The 15,134-nt window shown below is 37.0% G+C and overlaps 1 protein-coding gene across 1 annotated transcript in view; it reads right to left on the bottom strand.

The window, feature by feature from the left end:
* Positions 1-15,134, bottom strand: part of CFAP299 (cilia and flagella associated protein 299) — a 637,244-nt gene that overhangs the window by 16,718 nt on the left and 605,392 nt on the right. Inside the window, exon 5 of the mRNA XM_043448481.1 lies at positions 7,478-7,607. Coding sequence (XP_043304416.1) covers positions 7,478-7,607 — 130 coding nt within the window. The remainder of the gene's footprint in view (positions 1-7,477; positions 7,608-15,134) is intronic.

Below are 15,134 nucleotides of genomic sequence, written 5' to 3'. Positions count from 1 at the left end.
AAGGTATATGTACCCTAGTGTTCATTGCAGCACTATTTATAATAGTTAAGACATGGAAGCAAGCTTAATATCCATCAACTGATGAATGGATAAAGAAGATGTGGTACATATATCAGTCAGTTCAGTTATGTCCCCCTCTTTGCGACCCCATGGACTGCAGCACAGTCCATGATGGCCTCCCTGTCCATCACCAACTCATGTCCATCAAGTTGGTGATGCTACCCAACTATCTCATCCTCTGTTGTCCCCTTCTCCTTCTGCCTTCAATCTTTCCCAGCATCAGGGTCTTTTCCAATGAGTCAGTTCTTCGCATCAGGTGGCCAAAGTATATATATATTGTGTATACAATATATATACATATACATGTTGTATATACATGTATACAATAGAATATTACTCGGCCATAAAAAATAACGAAATACTGCCATTTACAGCAACATGGATGGACCTAGAGATTACAACATATTAAGCGCAGTAAGTCAGACAAAGACAGATATCACATTATATCACTTATATGTGAAATATAAAACAAAAAAACGATACAAACACATTTATTTACAAAACAGAAATAGACTCACGGACATATAAAACAAACTTGGTTACCAAAGAGGAAAGGTGGGGCGGGGGATAAATTAGGAATTTGGGTGTAACAGATACACATATATTACATATAAAATAGATAAACAACAAGGACATATTGTATAGCAAAGGGAACTATATTCAGTGTTTTGAAATAACCTGTATAGGAAAAGAATCTGAAAAAGAAAAAAATTATATATTTTTGTATAACTGAATCACTTTTCTATACACCCTAAACTAATACAACATTGTAAATCAACCATGCTTCAGTAAAATAAATTTTTTTTTAAAAAATGGGGATTCCTGGGCCTTGCCACAGACAGATGCAGTTTAAATCTCTAGGAGGATGAAGCCTAGGGCTCCCCTGACAGACTGGTGTGAGGAGAGAGGAAGGGGAAATGCTATCTAGTCGAGGAAAGTCGAGGAAATTGCTACTAGTCAAGTCCTGGTGGGCTGGATGTAGATGAAGGGCTCTTGTGATAACAGTTTGCATTCCAGCATAGCTCATTTTTATGTTTGAACAATTGTGATTTTCCAGCAGAGCTCCTGGATTGCGGAGCTCCTGTTGCATAGTGAAGAATATCGATATGTAAGGAAATAAGAAATACATCTGCTAAATCAGTGCACAGTCTGCATTACACATGACTTCCAAGTTCAGTGACACTCAGGGTGAACCAGAAAGGTTTATGTTATAATAGTGTCTTCTGTTTCAATTTACTATGTCTAATTTGGGGTGCCTCAGTGGGTAAAGAATCTACCTGCAGTGCAGGAAACACAGGAGACATGGGTTCAGTCCCTGTGTTGGGAAGATCCCCTGGAGGAGGAAATGGCAACCAACTCCAACATTCTTGCCTAGAGAATTCCATGGACAGAGGAGCCTAGCGGGTTACAGTCCACAGGGTCTCAAAGAGTCAGACACGACTGAGCGACTAAGCACATAAACACACATGTCTAATAAAAATTACGCATCTTTAACATCTTTTAACATATTTTTTTATTTGCTTGTTTTGTTATTAGCCGTTTATCAAGCAACTATATTTAAATACACTCGATTAGACATAAAATAAAGGGACAGAAAGGAGCCTTGTGACACGCCGTGCTAAGTTTATTCAGTCGTGTGCAACCCTTTGTGACCCCATAGATTGTAGCCTGTGTGGCTCCCCTGTCCATGTGATTCTCCAGGCAAGAATAGTGAAGTGGACTGCCATTTCCTTCTCCAGAGGATCTTCCTGACCCAGGGATTGAAGCCGTGTCCCTTCAGTCTCCTGCACTGGTAGGTGTGTTCTTTACCACTAGCACCACCTGGGAAACCCTAATTTCATATTTTTCATACAATTGATTTTCTTTTTTTTTTTTTGCACACCATTGGAATTTAGCCAGCAGAAAAATAATCTCCTTTCAGGATGGCTTAATCATTTTCATACTCAGAAATTTTGATTCTAAGTCTTGATACAAATGGTACAGATTTTCGTTGAACTGTACAGAACGGCAAAAACTTACTAGATTTGACTTCCACTCTTGGACTTCAAGTTTCTCCCAAAACTTCTCTGCTATTTCTCTCCTTTCCCGCACCATGGTCTCAACCCTGCTTGCACTTAAGACTTTACTTGGGAACTTTTAAAAAGAATGGATGTCCAAGCAGGCCTTCCACCCACACCAATTAAACTAAAATTTTTGCTGATGAGGCCAGGCATCAAATACTATAAAGCGTTCTGGGTAATTCTGATGTCTGGTCAATGCTGAGAATGACTCTTGCCGAAAGGAGCCCCTCTCCCTTCTCACGCAGTCTCATGCCCCGTGCTTCCACACCTTTCTGTGTGAAGTTCCTGCCTACCAGAACACCCTTTCTGCTCAGGTTCTCATGTTTTCATCACGCCCGTCTTTCAAAATCTGGTTCAGATGCTGTTTCTTTCATTAGCTTGTTTCTGAATGCTTTGTGACGTGAAAGTCACTCAGTCGTGTCTGACTCTCTGCAACCCCATGGACTATACAGTGCATGGAATTCTCCAGGCCAGAATACCAGAGTGGGTAGCCTTTCCCTTCTCCAGGGGATCTTCCCAACCCAGGAATCGAACCCAAGTCTCCCGCAATCCAGGCAGATTCTTTACCAGCTGAGCCACAAGGGAAGCCCTTTGAATGCTTTAGGTCCAAAGTAATCTCTGCCTCCTTTGATTTCTTAGAGCATTTTCTTCCCTCTCAGGTCACTTTCCAGCAGCTTGCCATTTCTGTGCATACTGTATTTTTGCACCCACCCACCCATCAGTTAACCTGTAAGCTTTTTCAGGGAAAGAAAGCCAACTTTCTGATTCACTTTTTGTACCTCATCACAGTGCCAGTAAACACAGGAAGAGGAGGATGGAAGGAAAAATAAAGAGGTGACAAACGGATTTAAATGACACCCATCCAGCTTATCCTTTTCTCTACTCGTATCCAGCATTAGAACTCTCTCTCTCTTTCTCTTTCCTAAGTGTTGGAGTAAAGTGACATTTCTCAACTACTTTTTCTACATGGATATTTTCTTTAAGTTTTGTCTTTTCTTTGATGATAAGGTAATTGCAATATTAAAAGCGCAACTCAGAAACATTTGAACTACAGTGGGACCCCTAGTTCTAGTTCTCTTTGATTGTTATAGTCTCATCTTCTCCAGTCTTTCTCCTTAGTCTGTCCTAATTTATACTCTCTAATCTTCTTAAAACATACCTGCATCCTGTTATTTCCCTGCACAAGAGCCTGGGCATATTTCCCTATTTCCCATCAAGTCTAGTCCAAGGTCCTCACCAGTTCTGCATTCAAGGCTTTTCATGATCTTTTCATGCTTAATTCCCATTCCACTCTTTCTCCAGACCAATTCAGCAGCTTAACTTTAACTATTTAGGTCTTCCTTTCCTTTGTTTTACACCCATCAACCTTATCTTTGCTAAGAGGTTTCATTCTTGGTATCATCTCCATCTCTATGAGTTCAATTCCTAATCATTCTTCAATTTCAATTGAAAGATTACTTCCACCATTATTCCTTAACAATCTCCAATGCTCTCCCTGCCCTAGATCGAAAGTCATCTCTCCACTGACTCCCCAAAGCATTTCTATTTTTTTGCAGCATATCACTTTCCTCCTTAGGTCGCCCTTATATTCTTTACATGCCTGTTTTCTTAAAAATCCTGCAAGCACTTAAAGGGCAAGTGTTGAACTCATATGCTCATCTTTATGCTCCCTATGGTGTCTCATATTTAAGTTTAAGTTTCATCACTAGTTTCTGCTAATAACGAAGTCTGTGACCCTGAGCAAGTCATTTAACCTGTTTGTGTCAATTTGTTCATAAATCAAAAACATATTCTAACAGTCTGAATTTGAGATGGCTTAAATTACATATTCCTGGGACTGCACAAGAACACTTGGAAGCACATACTAAAATAAAGATTCCTGCATAACTTCAACAAAGCCTAAAATTATGGCCACACTACTGGCTGTTTCCACCAATAAGTTCCTATAATCACTTTTTTCTGACTTACTTGGATCAATACAGAGTGGTGTGACTGTGCCCTTTCTGGCTGTTACTGCTACCTCAAACATCAGTGACATAATATACTCCTCACCTTTTTGTTAACATATAGAATTGTATTTGTGTTTGGAGGGAATCATACATTCAATCATTTATTCCATAAATATTTATTGAGTATCTATTAACCAGAAATTTTTCCAGGTGATGGGTTCTGTTCTCACATTAGTAAATAGAAGAGGGGAGGGGAAGGGAAAGAAAAAAAAACTGGTCTAAGTATGGAAGTTTTCTTCCTATTTTAACTATTCTAAACAATCTCTCATTAGTAGATTATGAAACTTTTAGACCACGTATGTTAGGCTAAGATTCAAAGCAAACTCTTTCATGGTTAATGTTTCCTAAAAGCTAAAAGGAAAATTCCTTTTTTTTTTCATTTGTGCAGATGATGCAGGGGAGTGAGTACAAAGTGTGTCCGCTCAATCCTTCTAAAGATAATACACTGGAAACATTTTGGTGGGTGTGAATCACTCAGACAAGCATTCTTCACTCAGAAATAGAAACTGGCCTTATTTGTTCCAGATGTTATACAGCTGCAGGGAAGTTAAAGCCAGTGGTCCTGTTTTCAATGCAACCAAACTCTTATTGCATTTGGAATTTCTTAACCAATGAACTCATGTTACTTGTTCTAAGACCTGCACGATTTTCTTTTTTTCCAGTTTTTCCATTTACAAACAACTCTGTTTCAAGGGAACTACACTTCAGAATTAATGAGTCTACATCTGTGTTGTACAAAGGAAACACATCCTGTTTACCACTGTTTCCACCTTTCATTTATCTCAACCTCTTTAATTTCAGGCGTAAAACATCTCAAAGAGAGTGTTTGAAGTAAAAGAAAAGGAGAGTTGAGTTGTATGGTTCTTAATATTTTATAGCTCTTTAAAGATGGAATGATGAGATGTTCATCTTAGGAAGAATTTCAAGCAGAATCATTAGGGAGGATATTGAGTATAAAGATGTAACTCAAATTGCTGTTTGTAGTTTGAAAAACTTGACTTATTAGCTTATTTCTTAACTTGCCTGTAGGTCTGTAAGAGCTGCTCTGTTGATGCATGAAATATAAAATTTACCCTCTTTGAAGAGGGTAAATAAGTTAAGAAATTAAGTAGGTGATATACATACTAATTTTATATTTAGTCCATAAAAATGAAAATATATGCGTTCTATTTTGTTTGAGAACATTTGTGTCTGCGACACAGAGTACCAGATCTTGAGATTATTGTTTTTATAGAGAAGATTTTTTCAAATTGTGGTTCATGGACAATCTTCAGCAGAATCACACTGGTAGCTTTATGAAAATATGTATTTCTAGGCCCAGTTGAGTTAGAATCTCTGCAAATTGGGCCTGTGGAGCTAGAGGGACTCCAGAGATCGGAAAACAACAACAAAGTCTCATTTTCCAGCTGTGAACAGCAAAGCCTAAAGAAGTTAAGTGAATTTCTCAAAACCATGAAGCCAGTTAATAATAAAGTAAAGGCCTAAAATTTTGTTTATTAATGCTAAGACCAACATTCTTTTCCAGTTAGTTTTTATCCTTCAAAAAGATTTAAAAAAATAAAATTTAAAGGAACATTTAGGGGCTTCCTAGGTGTCTGGATGGTAAAGAATCCACCTGCCAATGCAGGGGACACAGGAGATGGGAGTTCAAGACCAGGGTCGGGAAGATCCCCTGGAAGAGGAAATGGCAACCCATTACAGTATTTTTGCCTGAAAAATTCCATGGACCGAGCAGCCTGGTGGGCTAGAGCTGTAAAGGGTTGGATGCTACTGAGCAACTGTGCAAGTACCCAAATATCACTGGATGTCTCACTTAACAATTCTTTTATATAATATATTTTATGAAAGTATTAGTTGCTCAGTTGTGCCCAACTCTTTGCAACTCCATGAACTGCAGCCTGCCAGGGTCCTCTGTCCACGGAATTCTCCAGGCAAGAATATTGGAGTGGGTAGCCACTCCTTTCTCCAGGGGATCTTCCCAACCCAGGGATTGAACCCAGGTCTCCTGAATTGCAGGCAGATTCTTTTACTGTCTGAGCCACCAGGATGACCAATATACTTTATGCGTGTATAATATAACATACAATAATATATTTCTGTTATTAATTATCCAAATCCTTATTCTCCAAGATTTTGGAAGTACCTTTCCTTCAGATTCATCATGAATCTTTTGAGTTATAATTAAAATCTTCCAGGAAAAAGAGGAAAATGTTATGTTTCATGGATTATTGATTAAGTCTTTGAAATTTCATGATTGATTATCGTGGAAATGAGTGTTTATTAATTAAAGCTATTTAAACCATTCAAATAGCAGTTTGGATTCAGTAATGATTCTTCAAAGACATACACAAAAACTATAATTGATGGCGTACATTCTTGGTATATGTACATGGCATAGGTTAAAATCGAGCCTTAAAATAGTCTGTGTGATGCCATTCAAAACTGATTCAAAAACTTGTTCCACACATATTAATAATGCTATTAATCATTTTATATGTTTTCTTATGTATGTAGTTTAGCCTACACAAAGGAAAAGACTCTGCGAATGCTATTTATTAAGTTTTCTATAATTTGCCTCAAGTGATAGTGTGCTGACACTCATTTGGGGCTTCCCGGGTAGCTCAGATGGTAAAGAATCTGCCTGCAATGTGGGAGACCTGGGTTCAGTCCCCGGGATGGGAAGATCCCCTGGAGAAGGGAATGGATTCCCACTCCAGTGTTCTTGCCTGGGAAATCCTAGGGACAGAGGAGCCTGGCAGGCTACAATCCATGGGGTGGCAAAGAGTCAGACAAGACTGAGCAACTTTCATTTTCACTTTCTGACACCCACTTATGAGTAAAGAGGCATTACCAGAGACAAGATGTGCACATATACTTCACTGCTATTCATAAGTCAACGCTCCTAAATGCATTAAAGACAATATTGTTTTCAGTGTTAGTCACATATAAAAAAGGATATTAGAATTTTGGGTATGTATGTGAGATGAGAGCCTCTCCTCTGTAAATGACTCATCACCGAATTCAGTGACTAGACTCCACAGAATCAGAGCAAAAAATGGATATGAAGTCCACTGGTTCTCTGACCTAATTCTGCTGCCAGGCAAAGAGGAGTGTTCCCACATGTGAGTTCCATTTAAATCCCCCCCAAATTCTTCCCTGTTGATTTCTGATAATTTATTAAATTTTGAAGTTTTTTTCTTTCTTTAAGGATAGTAGACGCTTGTTTCCACATAGCTTTTCATTTATAAATTAAAAAAAAAACTTAAGGTCAATTGTTTAATAATTTTTGAGTGATGGTAGAGATACAATAAAATATGATGAGATTCATAAACGTAAAAGCAGATGTACCTTAGGGTCCACATTGAGAATTTTTCTGTCTCTTTTGTATTTGAAAAGTAAGCCTTCTGGATTATCGGCAATCACTTGGTAGTTGGGAGTTGAATTCCAAACAGCAATATGACTGTCCCAGTTGTAAAAACTATAAAAATAAATATTTATTAGGAATTAATATGCATAGTGAATTAAATGGACAAATATATTCCAGACAATATTTGGGGAAGTTCAGCTTCAAGATAAATGGATAAGATCACAGTCTGTAGAACCACGCAGACCACAGGTGTGATTAAAATTCTTGCAGAAAAGATTAGACTGGGTTCTGAATCATTTAGATACATATTTATGACTATTTTGCATGATTTCCTGGTTTGAACACTCTAAGATCTAGGGCCTATTCCAGTATTATATTCCCAGGAAGAAGAAAATTGATGTAATTTAAGGCTATTTCTTCTAGCTCAGACTCTTCACGTTATTATTTAGGGTATTAAATAAGAGACTGTTTACTGGAAGGAAAAGTAGGCTAAGTCACCTCTTTTCATTCAAAACCAATTAATTTGTTTCTTTAAGGCTCTATTTTTCAATGATACATTTCCCAGGCAGTAAGAAAACTACTTGTGTTTGAGAGATGACCACAGGCCAGGCATGATGTGATGTATTCTACAACAACATCCATATGAAACTGCTCTTACTTCACAGACAAGGCAAGGATATCAGAGGAGTTCAACTAGTATAGTTAACATTATAAATCTAATATTTCAACCCAGATCTGTGTGTTTCAAAGCATACACATACTCTTTCTACCACTCAGCATTGCCTGTTCAACTCTTTCTTTGGATGATCTTCTATGGAAACTTTGAATTTTTTCCATGTCTTATTTTATATTTGTCAATACAAATATAATGCTGTTATGTGTTAGAAGCATCCTCAACATACTTATTTTTATGTATCTTATTCCCATTAACACATTTCAAATATTATGTTTGCTTTTAAAATGACAGCTGTAGAGATAAGACATGTATAGCTCACAGCCCAGTATGCCTCTCAAATATTTGTAATATTTATTTTTAATCATTTCCCCCTTATCCTATTTCTGGGTTGTTTTGCCTTCTGTTACTGCTCTTCATTTTGAAAGAGTAGATTTCATTGATTAAAGTCACTCTGAAATACATTTTTTTCTGAGGCATCAACTTTTTGCTATTACCAGAAAATGTGATATGTTTACCTTCAAATATTTTAATATTCAAAAACTGATTGTATAGATCATATATTTATATCTTCAGGGGTGCATATGAATGAGAACTAGTCTCTCTCTTCCCCTCTTACTTCTTCTGTGGTCAAGACATAATAACATCTGCCCTTTCTGAGGCATAGAGTTAGAAAAAGAAGTTTTCCAACCACCTCTGTCCGTTTTGTCAATCCTTCCCAAGAGAGCAGGAATGACTATCTGATTAACAACTTGAGGGCAGCAGCTGAACATTCATGCTTTCTAGGTCCTCATTTTAGCCAGCTTTTGGTAATCTCAATGCCCAATAGGTTGATGATAGGAGAACTGCCAATAGTACTGGTGGTAAATTCAATCCAGTAGAAAAGGAATTACAAGACAATTTGACTTCATGCTCAAACTGGGTTCCTCAATTCGGTTTAATTCATAATAAGGAAGATATAATTGACCTCCATCCTCCTGGGTGTTCAGTTAGGAGACTGACAAACTGGAATAAGGTACATGGGTGTGATTCTCAACCTTACGTGTGTGTGCATTTCTGAGATATATAGATAGAGACAATCTCACTAAAATGCTTGAGTCATAGTTGTACTCTGAGGGGCATGGTTTATATCACACATTCCTATCTTGTTGCTCGGACTTCAAATTAAAAGCCTCACTGAAGTTCAGGCAGATTTTTTGAATATATATTAATATGTATATATATATACACACACTCATTATGTAAGAAAGTCAATTTGTCTAGCATATGGTACTTTTGATGAAGTGACTTGGATTTTTGGTCAATACTTTTTGTTCTCCTATTCAGGGAAGGGTAATAGGCTTCATTTCAAATGCCAATTCTAATAGCTAATGCTTATTAATATTTAATAATAATGACTAATACATTTAATAAGCATCATGTACCGGGTAGTGTTTTGAGACTAAGGAATCTATGATTAATCTTATTGTCAACCCCATGAAGTAGGCATAAAGCTATCCCATTTTATACATACACAGCCCAGGTAATCATGAAGTGTGTCTGTGGATGAAAATGAGGAACTGGATTTAATAACATACTGAAAAGTGGATTTAATGGTTGTGAGAAAAATGTCAATGAGATAAGAGTCTAGATTGCTCTCAGATTTCTGATTTGAATACCTAAGTGGATAGAATTATTAATGTTTACTAGAAAATAAAACACAAAGTAGGGAACAGATTGCAGGAGATAGAAGGGGATTATTTTAGTTTTAGATGTGTTCAACTTGAAATCCTCAGGAAATATCCAAGAAAATGAAAGCAAAGGTCTTGGTTTGTGCTGTTTACTGCCATATTTCCAATTCCTTTTTAGAGCCCATGCCTGACACATGGTAGATACTAAGTGTATATTAACAGAATAAATAAGTAATGGATTAATTTCTAAATTTAGAGTTTTCTTAGATGGAGAAGGGGTTTCCCCAGCAGCTCAGAGGAAAGAATCTGCCTGCAACTCAGGAGATGTGGGTTGTATCTCTGAGTCGGGAAAATCCCCTGGAGGAGGAAATGGTAACCCACTCCAGTATTCTTGCTGGGACAATCCTATGGATGGAGGAGCCTGGCAGGCTACAATCTGTGGGGTCGCAAAGAGCTGGACATGACTGAATGGCTGAGCATGCTTCGATGGAGTACCAGCAGTACCAGCAGTATTTAAATTCCAGTAGGTGACTGAGATAGACAAAGGAGAAAATGTGAATAAGAATGAAATCTGGGGGACTTCCCTGGTGGTTCAGTGGTGAAGACTTCAGCTTCCAACATGTGCCTTGCAGACAAAAAAACCAAAACATAAAACAGAAGCAATAGTGTAACATATTCAATAAAGATATTAAAAATGGTTTGCATTAAAAAAAATTTAATAAAAATAAAAAAAATTTTAAAAAGAGTGAAACCTGGAAACGTCAGTTTTGTAGGAAAAGAAGAGGAATCAGTAAAGGAAATTAAAAAACAGTGATCTGAAGCATCAGGAAGAACCAGGAGAGTTATTTTATTGCAAAATCTGAAGAGAGGAGAATATATAAAGAAACAGAACTTTAGGAAAGATTATAGTGCCAAATGCTTTATAATTCAGATAATGAATGAAAAGAGTTCATCCAAATTTTCACTTGGAAGGATATTACAAAAAAACAGTTGCAGTAAAATGGTGGGAGCAAACTTCAGTTATAGAGAATTTAAGAGACAATGAAAAAAGATCATTGAATAAAAAATTCCTGTATTAATTTAGTTATGAAGGAAACAAGAAAACTAGGACAGCATTGAAAAGGATATAAAAAATTAAAGGTCAGGTTTTTTTTAGGATGAACTATTCTTGAATTTGTTTCCATGATGTGAAGAGGGGGAAGTAGAGAAAGCAGGATCCTAAAGCAGCAGGAGGTATAAAAACGCTTTATTATAAAAAAATTATACATGAGATGACATGTTGAATATGTAACTGCATTATGTTACATATTTTAACATGTAACATATGTTACATACATTATAATCTCTTCTATGGAGATTAATTTTATTTTAGTAAGAATCCTGCATACTGTTTATTTCTATTCCTATTATATAGATGAGGGCACTGGAGCTAAGGAGCTTCCCAGGTGTCTCTAGTGGTAAAGAAGATGCTTGCCAACGCAGGAAGTGCAAGAGATGTGGGTTTGACCCCTGGATCGGGAAGATCCCCTGGAGTAGGAAATGGCAACCCACTTCAGTATTCTTGCCTGAAAAATTCCATGGACAGAGGAGCTTGGCGGGCTACAGTCAATGGGGCTGCAAAGAGTCAGATATGACTGAGCACATACACTGGAGCTAAGAGAAGATAAATGTTTAAAATTTATATTACTAGCAAGTACTAGAATACAGTCTCAAATCCAGTCTATAGGCTCTAAAACAAGTACTGTTTCTTAAAATTTTTATTTTATTGTATTAAGAACACTCAACAGGAGACCTTCTCTCTTTACAAATTTTAAGTGTACATTATGTTGACTATAAGTACAATACTGCACAGCAGGGCTTTAGAGCTTACTTGTCTTGTTTCAGTGAAACTTGATGTAAATTGATTATTAACTCCACCTAGACAGTGTGTTGAAAGCAGAGACATCACTTTGCCAACAAAGGTTTTTCCAGTAGTCATGTATGGATGTGAGAGTTGGACCATAAAGAAGGCTAAGTGCCTAAGAATTTATGCTTTTAACTGTGGTGCTGAAAGAAAACTCTTTTTTTTTTTTTCCATTTATCTTTATTAGTTGGAGGCTAATTACTTTACAATATTGTAGTGGTTTTTGTCATATATTGACATGAATCAGCCATGGATTTACATGTATTCCCCATCCCGATCCCCCCTCCCACCTCCCTCTCCACCCGATCCCTCTGGGTCTTCCCAGTGCACCAGGCCCGAAAAACTCTTTTAAGAGTCTGTTGGATAGAAAGGAGATCAAACCAGTCAATCCTATAGGAAATCAATCCTGAACATTCATTGGAAGGACTGATGCTGAAGCTCCAATACCCTGGCTTCCTGATGGCTCACTGGCTTTGACTCATTGGGAAAGACCCTGATGCTGGGAAAGATTGAGGGCAAGAGAAGAAAGGGGGCAGATGATGAGATGGTTGGATGACATCACTGACTCTATGGACACAAGTTTGAGCAAACTCCAGGTGATAGTGAAGGACAGAGAAGCCTGGTGCGCTGCAGTCCTAGAGAGTTGGACACAACCAAGCAACTGAACAACAAGCTTTTTGGATTTGGAAATCCATTTCCTTTCTCAGATTTTGGAAGTTTTCAGTTATTATTTCTTTGAGTAAGTTTTCTGATCTTTTATTTATCTCTTCTTATTCTGGGAATCCTAAACTGCTTGTATTGGTTTCTTGATGGTATCCCATAACTCACTTAAGCTTTCTTCACTTTCCCTCATTGTTTTCTTTTTGCTCTTCTGACCTAATTATCTCCAATCACTGGTCTTTAAATTCACCAGTGTTTTATTTTGCTTGATTTAGCTTGATGTTGAAACACTTTAGTGGGTTTTGTTTAAGTTTGATTATTGTCTTTAGCGCCATGATTTGTTTTGTACTTTTTAATATTTTCTTTTTGTTCAGTTTCTCCTTTTGTCCATGCATGTGTTCCTGACCCATATATATCAGATTACTACTTTTCTTTGGAGAAGGAAATGGCAACCCACTCCAGTATTCTTGCCTGGAGAATTCCATGGACAGAGAAACCTGGTAGGCTTTGTCCATGGGGTCACAAAGAGTCAGACACGACTGAGTGACTAACACTAACACACTTCTACCTTTCTTTAGGGTCAGTATCTGGAGATTTATTTCATCCCTTTTTTGGGGGAACATTCTTGCCTGATTATTGATTTTCCTTGACTTTCTGTGTTGCTGCCTGCATCTTAGACAAAGTAGATGCCTCTCCCAGTCTTCATGAACTGGATTGTTACAGGAGAAGACCACCACCTATCAACTTGGATAGAGATTCATTGGCCCATTCTAACTTTTTCCCTCCTCAGGAAGAAGCAGGCAGCTGTGGATTTTCTCCCTTGCTCTGTGATGAGCAGTGAGTGGGATGTATGATGTCTACCAGCCCAAGATGCTGTAACCATTTCCTCCAGGTGCATAGAATATGCCTGACCCAACAGAAGTCCAAGACTGGCAAAATGGAAGTTAGTTCCCTATGGAGCCCCACTTAGAACAGCTGGGAGTTTGGGTACAGAAACCAATCCCTGCTTCCCCTGGGAGAAGCTGAGGGCTAGAGGGTTTCTTTTTCACAGTGTGATGCTAAGCTGGCAAAAGGTAATCCAGTAAGAGGGTGTCTCAAATCTCTATTGGCTTTGTTAAGACTGGTTTTCATTTGACTGGGGGGTACATGGACCTTTCAGTTGTTTCTGGATTTCTAACAAAGTGAATTTGTCTGGGACTAGTTACTGAATCTGTGTATTTGTTGGGGGGAAGAAGAGTCCAGGGCTTCCTACTCTGCTATCTTGTTGATGTCACCAACCCAAACATTCTTTTTAATCTGATGTTTATTGATTTCTTTAAAGTGGCAAAGTAATTGTCAATGCAGAATGTGTTAATGTATATTTAAATCTTAATTCTATTCCTTTTAAGCCATCTATATCCAACTCCATATTCTAGATAGTATTATAACTCATAATTCTATTTGAATTTTTATTGTCTATTAGTATTCTTTGATAGTTCTTCTACAGTACTGTTTTGCACTTATTGAGGTCTTGGGTTCCCCAGATCACCCTTTTTATTCTCATTTATAACAACCAATTTCTTAACTTCTCTATCATTCTTGAGACACTTGCCATTAATCACAACTGTCTAGTTCAATAGACCCTTTTGATATTCATAAATACCAGCTCTAGGTCAGTTCAAATGTTTGCCTTCTCTGTTCTTGCATATAGTCTTTTGACAATTCTTGCTGAAAACAACATACTGTACCATAGATGTAATTCTAAATTTCAAATTCTAACCCCCAATTCTAGATCCTACAGAGTAACTTTTTACATATTCTAGTTCTCTTTCTCTATCTTTCATTATGGTATTCATGCATTCTATTCCTCCACTTCCTTCTTTACTATCAGAAAATGACCTTACTTCTTAGTTTATTAGTAAAAAAGGACACTAAATGGGAACATGATCAAGATTCTATCCTTTCACTTGCAAATTTATTCATATTGACACTGTTCTCTAACCTTCCTTCAGCTCAGAATGAATGCCTCTCTTCTTTTCCAAGATAAAAAAAAAATCTGTTTGTTTTCTGAATTCCATTCCTTATTGTCTTCTTTGTTACTTTAATAGTTACTCAACATTTCTCTAATATAATCAAACTCATCTCCCTATACAATTTTTCTCCGAACTAACACACACATATAAATTTCAGCTAAACAAGGAAAAGAAAGACTGACATAAAGAAAGAGACAGAGAGAAAGAAGTTTAAAAAAAAAAAAAAAAGATTACTTTGGCTATTCGAGGTTTTTTGTATTTCCATACAAATTGTGAAATTCTTTGGTCTAGTTCTGTGAAAAATACCGTTGGTAACTTGATAGGGATTGCATTGAATCTATAGATTGCTTTAGGTAGAATAGCCATTTTGACAATATTGATTCTTCCAATCCATGAACACGGTATGTTTCTCCAACTGTTTGTGTCCTCTTTGATTTCTTTCATCAGTGTTTTATAGTTTTCTATGTATAGGTCTTTTGTTTCTTTAGGTAGATATACTCCTAAGTATTTTATTCTTTTTGTTGCAATGGTGAATGGTATTGTTTCTTTAATTTCTCTTTCTGTTTTTTCATTGTTAGTATATAGGAATGCAAGGGATTTCTGTGTGTTAATTTTATATCCTGCAACTTTACTATATTCATTGATTAGCTCTAGTAATTTTCTGGTAGAGTCTTTAGGGTTTTCTATGTAGAGGATCATGTCATCTGCAAACAGTGAGAG

Source organism: Cervus canadensis, chromosome 26, assembly GCF_019320065.1.
Source record: "Cervus canadensis isolate Bull #8, Minnesota chromosome 26, ASM1932006v1, whole genome shotgun sequence".
NCBI classification, from domain to species: Eukaryota; Metazoa; Chordata; class Mammalia; order Artiodactyla; family Cervidae; genus Cervus; species Cervus canadensis.
Note: the sequence above shows the minus strand (reverse complement) of the source record. Positions and strands in the feature narration are given on the sequence as shown.